The 12,073-nt window shown below is 36.1% G+C and overlaps 1 protein-coding gene and 1 long non-coding RNA gene across 2 annotated transcripts in view; one reads left to right on the top strand and one right to left on the bottom strand.

The window, feature by feature from the left end:
• Window positions 1-8,592, bottom strand: part of LOC143265702 (uncharacterized) — a 35,229-nt gene extending 26,637 nt beyond the window's left edge. The window contains exons 1-2 of the long non-coding RNA XR_013040377.1: window positions 8,278-8,592; window positions 6,236-6,467 (exon numbers count right to left, since the gene is read on the bottom strand). This is a non-coding gene — a long non-coding RNA (uncharacterized LOC143265702). The remainder of the gene's footprint in view (window positions 1-6,235; window positions 6,468-8,277) is intronic.
• Window positions 2,078-2,488, top strand: LOC143265684 (histone-lysine N-methyltransferase SETMAR-like). The gene has a single exon (XM_076539240.1). The coding sequence runs from the start codon at window positions 2,078-2,080 to the stop codon at window positions 2,486-2,488; it is 411 nt and encodes a 136-aa protein (XP_076395355.1).
• Window positions 8,593-12,073: the final 3,481 nt, after the last annotated feature.

A 12,073-nucleotide genomic window follows, 5' to 3' on the forward strand; every position in this document is an offset into this window, starting at 1 on the left:
TTAATAAAAATGATATATTAGGTAAAGTAATAAAATTCATTTATTAATTAATTTTACGTCGTAGTCGGTTATGTGTCGGAACGTAAGACACTTTTTCAAGTAAAAAATTGGCTGACAGGTTAGGAGTCCCTGCCTCGTAATCTCTGCATCTTGTTTGTCGCAGGTTCGAGTCCGCTGGACTTGGTTTTTTCCATGTTACGTTTTTCATTTTTTATTATTATTTTTATGGTGTCACTTCGTTAACTTATTAGTATGTTAATTTCATTGATTGTTCGTTATAATTTCCTATCCGTTTAAAAAGAAATATTTATATATCATAGAAAAGATCGGGAAAATTGTTAAAAAAACATAAAACATAACTAATTTATTATATATTATTTCTAGAATTAATATTTTGTGTTTGCACATGATACTGTGGGAATCGCATAAGGGTTAACTCAATAATCGAGACTATGTTGCGTTCCACACGAGTTTATTAAAAAATGCGTACGAGCAGTGAAAACGATGTAAGCTATAAGAATGACTCTGACGGACTGTCTCGTCGCTAGTTAAAACCTCTCCTCGAAAACTCATCAGTAAAAGAAGAAAGAAACAGTTTAGAAAGAGAGAATGTATCGTCGAAATCTGTCCAACATGGAGAAATTTCGTGTTTCAAGGAATATATGAATTCGATTGAGGAAGAGGGTAAATAAAAATTGTTTAGACACAATTGAGCCTGACAAATCGTGATCGTTTATTGGCTCTAGCGATTCGAATTAGAGGAAAAAGCCTTGCGGCATAAAAAACCCCTTACAAAAATATGTGTTCGTTAATGATTCTACAGTGAAAATGTGTACGAGTATGTGTACGTTGTGTTGATTGCGTATTGAATGAGGAGAACAAGGTCTCGCTCAATGTTGTTCGATTGGAGGAGAACAGGGTCTCACTCAATGTGGTTCAAATTTGAGGAGAACAGGGTCTCGCTCAGCGTTGTTCGATTCGCGTGATAATTCACGTTGCGTGAGATTATTCACGATGATCGATTCGAGGAGTGTAGGACTCACTCGAATCATGTATGATTTAACCACCCTACCGTGGCCTGTTCGAGGAGTGTAGGACTCACCCGAACAGTGTGTAATGTACGATTTAACCACCCTACCGTGGCCCATTCGAGGAGTGCAGGGTCTCGCTCGAATGGTGTTGTGAATGATTTCCGAACCACCCTGCATTGGTTATGCTACGTCGCGTTATGCGGAACTTTCGAACTCACGATTGACTTTTTCGACTCTCGATCCGAACCGTGCAAGCTTCAACGTTCGACTGTCTCCTTCGTTGTACGAAAAATCGCCTAAATACCCTCGCGTTTCCGAAGGTAACGGTTAGGAAGAACTCTATGCTTTCGTTCGTTAAAATTGTTTAAAAAGAGAGGTACAGCTGTTAGCTGATTTATGACACGCACGTGTTTACAGTAAGACTAGTTCGGCTAGGATTTGAGAGACAAAAGGGTCCTCGGTGACCCGTATTTCGAGGTATGAACGGTTCACGGCGGTCCGCGCGCCGAACCACTTGAACCCTGCAATAAATTGCTTAGCCGCGGCATAGGTTTCGGTTCGCGGCCGAACAGAGAAAATATAGAAATTGGGAAAATTCAGAAAAACCGTTGAAAGTTCGGAAAAGGAGAGGTACAGCGGAAGAGAATCATAAAACAGAAAGTGAAGAGGTTCGCAAGGGCCTGAGCGTTGACACTGACCAGGCTCCGGCGAGACCCTATAGAAAGTGAAAACAATTAGAGAACGTAAAGTTAAAGAAGATAGAAAACAGGAAACCGAATTTCAGAAAACTGAAAGAATATAGAAAACAGAAAAGGCAATGGCGTATGTGGTGCCAAGGGCGCCACAATACATTTGAAAAGAGAATATCATGATACGAGGGTTGCCTTTTAAGTTTTTACAATCGAACAATAGGTGGCGTTAATGAGTTGTGGCACCACTGTATTTGTGAACATTGACGTTTGTTATTGCGAAGCCAGTGGCAATTTAGAAATTGATTGAGTAAGTTGTTGATAGTGAATGTTTACAAGAAGCAAGTTTGTGCAAAAATGGAAATCACCCGTGAAGGCTTACGTTGGATGATTTTTTATGATTTTAAAAAAGGCCTTACTCAACAACAATGCATAGAATCGCTTCGTGCAACTTTTGGTAATGAAGCACCATCAGAGAAGACTGTTTACAGTTGGTTTGCAGAATTTCGTCATGGTCGTGCATCCGTCAGTGATGAACGTCGAGAAGGTCGGCCAAAATCGGTTGTCATTCCGAGAAACATCGATGCTGTGCGCAACATGATTAAAGAAGATCGGCATGTGACTTACAGACAGATAGAGGCGTCTCTTAGGATATCGCAGACTGCAATACAATCGATTTTGCATGAACATTTAGGTGCGAGAAAGATATGTTCCAGATGGATTCCGCATAATTTGACCGAAGCGCAAAAAAAGGGTCTGAATATTTGAAGGAGAAAAACATCGAATCAATGTCTCATTGCCCGTATTCACCCGATTTATCGCCTAATGACATTAGGCGATAAATTCCCCACTGTCCCAACTTTGTCCCCACCAACAAATAAATATTTTCTTGTTCCCCACTGTCAAATAAAAGATGCGCGGACAGCGATTTTCATCACCTCAAGAAGCTTTGAAGACTTTCGAAACCATGTTTCTACGATATCAGCTTCAGAGTGGAAAAAATGTTTCCAGAATTAGTTTGAGCGTATGCAAAAATGTATGGACCTTAAGGGCGAATATTTCGAAAAGCAATAAAACACTTTGTTTCGAACTTGTTCGTTTCTGTTTCACTTTTTGTAAAAACTTAAAAGGCAACCCTCGTACGATTGTTGTCATCTATTAGTTTTGATGCAAACTGTTTTTTAATGGTGGGCCCTTTTTGATAATACAATTACGTAACAGATATGAATGAAACCTACTTACTCGTTAGGTAGTATATTAAATACATTTCAACTTTTTCGGAGGCGGCGCAAAATTAAAAATACCTCAGTAAACGTTCCTGCCAATAACCAGTTGATTGTGGTATGGCGTATTGGAAATTAATAAATCCTGAGAAAGAATACGAACCATTACAGATATATCTGGTAATATACGTAAATGTAACGACTGCATCTTCATTTCGTAACGTTTCTGATATAAATGAAATTGAATCGATTTCGTTCGCATGTGGAAGCCATGGATCTAAGAACCTATAAACGGAGCCCACGACGCGGGAATTACCAAATTTGCGGCATATGGGCTCTATCTTTATAGCATATATCGAGTCTTTCCGTCGCATACTCTATGAATCTATCCCTTTGCGGACTACCGCCGCATATATGCGTTCTGCGTAAATCATCAAATTGGCCGAAGAACTCATATATGCGTTTGGCGAAAACAATTGATTGAGCCGAGAAATGCATATACAGTGGGTCAAAAAAGTATTAGCACACCCAGTTTTCTTCGAATATCTGTAAGCAACTAAGTAATCTATTAATATTAACTGTCTATTAGTGCCTTTTGATATATGTATATGAATTGTATGTTTATTAAAAATTCTCGGTTATTTGTTATAAGGAAGTAAAGTGAAGAAAACAAAAAATCCACAGTCAAAAAAGTATTGGCACGCGTGTGATATTATTGAGGAAAGCATAATAATAAACAATATGAACAATATTGAACATACCTAATATTTAGTGTGCATTCCTTTAGCCTTAATTACGGCTTGTAATCGATTAGGCATCGATTCAACAAGTTTTTGTGTAATTTCTGGTGTAATACTAGACCACTCTTCTAGAAGCGCCGTTATTAGGTCATTTTTATTTTTTATTTTCCTTTTTCGAATTTTTAAATCTAGAATATGCCACAGATTTTCTATCGGATTAATATCCGGCGACTGAGGTGGTGTAGGGAGTTGTTTTGGTACATTGTACAATAACCATTCTCTGGTTTTCCTTGCCGTGTGCTTAGGGTCATTATCTTGTTGAAAAATAAAGTTGCTGTTGATGCCCATTTTTGTTGCACTGCTTAATATATTATTTCGCAACACGTTGATATAGACATCTGCATTCATATTACCGTCAATAAAAACTAAATTTCCTACTCCATGGTATGACATACAGCCCCACACCATGACGTGACCACCACCGTGTTTTACTGTAGAAATAATATTCTTCTGATTTAATTCGGTGTTCGGTTTTCTCCATACAAATCTTTTTCCATCAGAGCCGAAAAGATTAAATTTACTCTCATCCGAGAAAATCACCGTCTTCCAAAATTCCATTGTTTCATTTATATATATTTTTGCAAACTTGAACCGTTTCTCCCTATTCGTGTCATTAATAAACGGTTTTTTTCTTGCTGCTCTGCCATATATTTCTGCAGCATGTAAGATATTTCGCACTGTTTGGGCACTCACCTCTTTTCCCGAATATGTTACGATGTCAACAGCTAAACTTTTGGCGCTTACAAAAGGATTTTTTGTTGCTTCTTTGACAATGTCTCTGCGTTCTCTAATTGTGAGTACTCGTGGACGCCCTGATCGAGGTTTGTTCTCAACGCTACCAGTTTCCTCAAACTTTTTTATTATATTCCTCACTGTCGAAAAACTTAAATTTAAGGAATTACCGATTTTTCGGTAACTTTCACCACGTTTATGCAATGAAAGAATTTCATTTCGCACGCTTAAGGATAACTCGCTCTTCTTCGTAGACATGATTGTTGTTCAAATCGCAAACAAAAACTGACTGTGTTAACTGAGGAAAGAAATTCATTACAGTGTTTTGTTTGCGTTAATAAAACAGAATTTGTCGCGAAAAAAAGCGAGTAACTCTTATTCTTATAGTAAAACCGTACGTGTGCCAATACTTTTTTGACTGTGGATTTTTTGTTTTCTTCACTTTACTTCCTTATAACAAATAACCGAGAATTTTTAATAAACATACAATTCATATATATCAAAAGGCGCTAATAGACATAGTTAATATTAATAGATTACTTAGTTGTTTACAGATATTCGAAGAAAACTGAGTGTGCCAATACTTTTTTGACCCACTGTATGTGTCCCACGTAAATGCGTGGCTATGGCCGAGAAATTTAACTATGCGTTCCGCGAAAACAACTGATAGAGCCGAGAAACGCGTACATGTGTGCATGCACGTAAATCTGTGCATGTACATATAATATGTCCAGAATTTGACTTGGAATGCTATGAACGAAAACCGCGTTTAAGCAGAAACATGCGCTGGCAATTTTTAATGACTATCCTGGCAGGAGCTCGGCCCCGCGATACGGGTCACTTCGAACCGTCCCGTCCGCAAAGGGCTAGATTGACCATAGTTATATTCTACACGCACTAACACCTACTTCGCAGCGTGCTGCCGAGTTATATGTATAGAAAAAGAAATAGCTATACAAGCATTGCATATGTTCGGCTGTCCAAAGGTTGACATGTTCAAGAAAAGCTTTTAATTTTGCGCCGCCTCCGAAAAGGTTGAAAAGTATTTAATATACTACCTAACGAGTAAGTAGGTTTCATTCATATCTGTTACGTAATTGTATGATTGAATGAAATAGAAATTATTTCATTAGGAAATAGAAATTATTTTATACTTTTTAGTGCATTTCGAAGTCGGTATATTTTTTTTCTGAAAATTATTTTATGTTCTGTAATGTAATGTTTGAGATATTCGATTAATACATGGTGACTTCTTTCCAGTGCGCCGTTGGATTGAGGGTGAAAAGACGAAGTTCTGTACATTTTAATTTGAAAAATTTTTGCTAATTTCCTCATTAACGAGCTGGTGAAACATGTGCTTTGATCTGTTAAAATTGCCTTTGGGCATCCGAATTTGCAGATGAAGTGGTCTGTGAAAGCTTTTGCTACTTCTTCTGTGGTGAATGACACAAGAGGTGCTGCGACAGAATACTTTGTTAAGTTATCTTGTATCGTTAATTGGAACGTTCACAGTTTGCAAAAAGTCAGTGCCTATAATCAAAGCTGGTCGCATGATCCGGCCAGCAATAACATGCACAGTCATCGGGTATGATTCTTTATCTATGAAAATTTCCGAGCTGAAAACACCCCATGTTTCAATATTGCCAGAATCTACTCCACGAAAACAAACCCGTTTGCTGTAGTCGCAGCGCGCCTAATTTCGCATGTACCGACCCACGCATTAAACAAATATCACTTCCTGTATCAATCGTAGCTATTACCTTTTGCCCGTGAATCACCGTCTCCTTCTCGTACTTCGCTGCCTGTTCAACCTTGTAGCTGCTAACGGTTGGCTGCACTTTCGTCGGACAACGGGCCGAAATATGTTCGTTTCCTCGACACTCGAAGCACTTGACTCCTTTTTCCCTCGTTGGACAATCAGGTAGCTGATGTCCCAGTGGCCCGCAACTTGGACATCTCCTCCCCGATGCACCTGGCTGCGAAAATCTGTTCCTGTGAAGATTGTAAAAAATGGTGGACAAACCAGAGAAAATAAATGTTACAAATGTAACAAAGTTGGACATTGGAAAAGGGATTGTATAAAACCGATCAGGAGCGTGGCAGTTGTTTCAAGTGCGGAGCATTGCCTCACGTTAAGGGGGGAGACCAGTATGACACCTTAAAAAAATCGATTTTTTTTTTATCATCTTAAAAAATTCTCCCTTGTTTCCTGCGTATAATGCCGAAAACGGGGTTTAAAAATTCGAAAAACTTCCGTCGCTAGTCCTGTTTCCGTATCGCACATAGCACTATCCCGCATATGCACATATAACTTTAACCTCGTTTTTCTCGAAACACCATTTTTGGACCTTGCAACCAGCCTACAGCCTAAACGGAGGTTCAGATCACCTTGAAATTTTTTGTGGTAGTATTTCAAATCAGTGGCTATCGGCCTAACCTAAAACATCCCAGAAAACAAATCTAATTTTGGAGAAAAAAATAAAATGTTGGAAAAATTTACGTAATTATGTGTTTTGTCACTTTGATAATTTTTATATGCTATTGAGTTGAATAATCAAATCAGGTCGGAGGTTAGGCCGAAAACAGCATCGATTCCCTTTACTTATAATTTTATTTTATGCATTTCTGACGACTCGTTTGATCTGTACCCTGGTTATAGTGAGGAAGTGCACCGAAGTGTAGACCATCTAACTTTTTTTTGTTTTTAACTATACCGTCCTTATTTGTACTGAATTTTTTTTTTAATATTTAAATAAAGGTCCATTTTAACCGAATTCATCAAGAGATTTGATTTTTCTTAAGCGACAAAACTCTGACGATCTTTTAAAGATAGGCCCGTTTTAAGTTGCGTCATACTGGTCTCCCCCCTTAAGGGGTAACGCCACTAGAATTTTGAAAAAGTCGAAAATTTTTTTTTTTGCTTAAATGATGCTTTATTATGTATAGAATATGAGAAAAAAGTTTTAGGTGAGGGGCTGGTCGGAAACGAATTTTTTTACAATTTTTGCCTACAAACCGACGCCCGATGCGTAGAGTTTTCAGAACAATCTTTGAATGAAGCTTCAAAAATGTCGAGATTGAATCTTAGATTCAATAAGAAGGAAGAGGACATGGAGAATGTTAATATAGAAGGCCAAATGTATGGTGCAGGCATCGCTGATTAAAGTTATATAACAAATTTCTTATGCTGAATGGCAATCAAAACTTTAAACGCGTTTTTCTCGAAATCACTTTATTTGAACTGGCCGGACAAATAACTCGAAAAGTTTTTAACTAATCGACTTGAAATTTCGTGGAGAGGTGTAAAATAGTATAATGCAGTGAACATCGTACGGATTTTTTGATTAATTAACTACTTAACTTTTTATTAACAATTTAATGCCTAATTTTCTGCCGTTTTTTGAAACTTTTTGTTCATATCTACACTAAATTAACAATTATTAATATTTTTTAATTTCCGTACGATGTTCCATAGATTTTGGTATATAATATGAGAAATTTTTGAATTTTTTGATTTAGGACCATGCGTTAATGAAAAAACAGTCCGGCCATGAAGCCCTTTCAAAAAATGGTGTTGTTGCTTGCCAGCACCTGCAGCCGCCATTTTTAATCCAAATTGTTTCTAAAAATTTACAAACCATCTTCAAAACATATATAATAAGGCCTTTTTTATTCTGACCTTATAACTTGTACGATTATTACTTTAAAAATTCCCGAAAATCACCTTTTTTTCTGACTTCTAGAGTGGCGTTACCCCTTAAGGATTGTCCACAAAATTCGACTACGCAGGTGAGAACATTACCTCGGACACCTATGGCCACATCTTCGACAACTCTGGCTTTATCAGCGCCAGGTACATCTGCAAAACCCAATAAAACCAGGATCTACAGAGGTTCCGTTTATGATTGCAGTAACATTCGATATTAAGGACAATAGCGGTACGATTTTTAATTTAGTAATTAAGGCGATGATCGATTCCGGCTCGTCGATAAGCCTTATTAGACAAAGCATATTACCCCTGACTTTCAGGCTTGACCCAGCAGATTCGCTTTATTATTATGGCATTAATCGTTCGCCATTAGATGTCGTTGGTGTTTTTGCGTCCGAAATTAGGATAGACAATATTAAGTTAGCAATTAAATTTCTTGTAGTACCGAATAATACAATAATGTATTTCGCTCTTTTGGGTAGAGATTTTACTTTATCGCCAACGGTACGCATTGTGTTGGATACAGCGTTCGAAATCACTCCGAGCGGAGAGAACAGCTACGATTTAGAAAATAAAAAATTTACGGGATAAATTTTGCAAATTGAATATTTAGAGAAGTCGATGTCTGTTACCAAAAGTTTATGTATCAACCCTAATTTAGATGTGAAAGACAAACTCGAGAATATGTATTTGGAGGAACTGAACAGTCTTTTTAGTGGAATTCAGCAGTTGCGCTCCGTCGGGGCAGTGATATCTTTAAAATCAGATCAGCCAATCAGTTTTCGACTGCGTCGATTATCTATGGCTGATAAAGAAAAATTAAGAAACATTTTAGATAATTTGTTAGAACAAAATATTATTAAGCCGAATAATTTTCCTTATGCAAGCCCTATTGTGTTGGTAAGAAAGAAGAATGGGGAAATCCGTTTGTGTGTGGATTACCGTAAAGTTAATAAAATTACAATTCGGGAAAATTTTCCAGTCCCGCTCATTGATAATTATTTAGACCAATTCCACAACAAAATTATTTCACGAAATTTGACTTGAAAAATGGTTTTCCTCACGTGCGAGTCTCCAAATCTGCAATTAAATTTACATCTTTTATAACACTGTTCGGGCAATAGGAATATTTAAAACTGTCATTTGGTTTAACAAACGCGCCGCGTATTTTTCAGAGACTTTTAGTTGAAATATTCAGCAATTTAGTTAGACGAAATAAACTTTTATTATACATTGACGATTTCTTTATAGCGACTAAAACAATAGAGAAACATATGAAAAGGATATAGCCGGATAAGGTGGTCAAATGTGCCCTTGAGTCAAATGAGAAAATCAAAGGATACCCAAAAAACATCTCACACCAAGTTTCGACCCCCTACCTCACCCGTGGGGGTAGTGAAAGGGAAAAAACGAAATTCCGGTTTTTGACCCATTTTGCCTATTTAATTTCGTAAAAAAATTCTGAAAAAATTCTGAATATTGAGATCCTCGTACAGCATATTAAATTTTTTCAGATTTTTTGATCGCAAATTGTAATTGTAAAAAATCAAAAACCGAAAAAAAAAAAAATGCGATTTTTTAGTAAAGATGTTCGGAGCACTATTTTTATATTAATATGGTAGTTATAGTGTCGGACAAAATGATATGACGATTGATGTATTTGTGTATATCGTATAATATAATAAGATATATGTATATACATTTTACAAACTCTATGTATTAGATATGTATGTATGTCTTCTAAAGCATGCATATAAAATTGCAAGTCTGTAAATACGTTTTGATTTTAGTCAAAACAAAATTATAGGATTTTATTAAAAAATATACAATTATTTGAACAAAAATTTCTTAAATGATATATCAATATTTTGTGTTTTGCCATAGATCGTCGGATTTTTAAGAAAGTTGTATACAACGTGACGGTTTCTATTCAATAATGTTGGGAAAGTAAATGTAATAGCTAATTGTATTCATAGAAGGAATCTACCTTATCACTTCATATATGTAAGCGACACCTTTATGTAAATATGTAAACTGTATATATTATGTATTCTATTGTTCTCTATATTGTCCTAACAGTCCTTGTAATAAAAGCATTCAGGCAACAACGTGTGTTATTGAATATCAAGTAAAAAAACCTTTATCAAGTAAAAACTAATTAATTAATAACAGGTTATGGGCTCAGTCCCAGTAAAGAAAATTTAAATTTAAAAAGTAAAAATTAAAAAAGTTGAGTGATCGCAAAGATAAAAACAGATTCAGAAAACGTGGTCGTGAAAAAAAAAATGGCTACAGGCAACGGTTATAGCGGTGATGAAATAATTCAAATTGAAAAATTAAAAGATGAGTCCAACTTTCAGTTCTGGAAATTTCAAATAATAATTATATTTAAATCTATGAGTGTTTATGACATAGTAAACGGCGAAAACATTCTTGAGACATCTGAAACAGGTAAAAAGAAAGCAGAATGGGAACTCAAGGATGCAAAGGCTCAAAGATTAATAATTACTTCGACAGAAAAGAAACCTCAAATGCATCTTCTAAACTGTAAGACATCTAAAGAAATGTTCGACAAATTAGTAAAAATATATGGAAAAGACACGGAACAAAAGAAATGCTCTCTACTACAAGAATTCTTCAATTACTCTTTTGAGAAAGGTAGTGATATAGCCACGCATGTAAGTACATTGGAAAATTTATCGTATAGACTAAATGCATTAGATCAACCAATAGATGATACTATGTTAATAACTAAAATTATATCTACATTACCAAGTCAATATAGACATTTTGTCAGTGCCTGGGATTCCACAGCATCAGATGATAAAACTCTAACTAATTTAATAACCAGGCTCCAACAAGAAGAAAATAGATTAAATTTACATGAAGCATTAGAAGAACAAGTAGCTTTCAAGTCGACAATCAGAAGATGCTATAAATGTAATAAAACTGATCATTTGGCGAAAAATTGCAGGTATAAACCGATGGAAAGCAATCTTTACAGAGAACATCCTAATACTTATCAAAAAAGATACACACAAGGAAACACATATAGATGCAGTATCTGTAAGAAAAATAACCATACTGATAAGGACTGTTACTTTAGAAAACGTAAAACGTATTCTGCAGAAAAATCTACAACAGACAAGGTATGTTTCTTAACCACTGACACCCGACGAGATGAATGGGTCGTCGACTCAGGTGCGTCGAATCACATGGTTAACAGCATTGAGCATTTAAATAATGTAAAACAGATAATTACAGAAATAGGAACAGCAAAAAAGGACGTAACAATGAAAGGAGAGGCAGTAGGAGAAATCAATACTCAAAACTGCATATTAAAGAAAGTTATTTTAATTCCAGAACTGACGAGAAACCTTCTATCTGTAAACGCAATAACGCAAAACGATGGCGAAGTAAAATTTATAAAAAATAGGGTAGAAATATCTAAGGGTGAAACTATAGTCTTAGAAGGCATACAAGAAGAGGATGGACTCTATGTAATAAAATTGAACGCGGCAAGTAAAATAGAAAGTCTATTAACAAGAAACAAAGCTACAACAGAGTGGCACAGAAAATTAGGACACTTAAGTTTCCAAAATATAAAGAAATTGATCGGTTTAAGCGAAGGTATAAACTTATCACCAGAACTTATTAATAATCAAGAAATCTGCGATATATGTACTAGAGCGAAACAGACAAGGAAACCATTCTTGGAAGAAAGAACAAGAGTATCGAGCCCATTGGAGATTATACACACAGACGTATGTGGTCCAATAGAGCCCAACACATGGGACGGAATGAAATATTTCGTAACATTTCTTGATGACTTCACGCACTTTGCAGCGGTGTTTCTCATAGCAGGCAAGTATGAAGTAACTGAAATAGT

This window comes from Megachile rotundata, chromosome 13, assembly GCF_050947335.1.
Source record: "Megachile rotundata isolate GNS110a chromosome 13, iyMegRotu1, whole genome shotgun sequence".
NCBI lineage: Eukaryota > Metazoa > Arthropoda > Insecta > Hymenoptera > Megachilidae > Megachile > Megachile rotundata.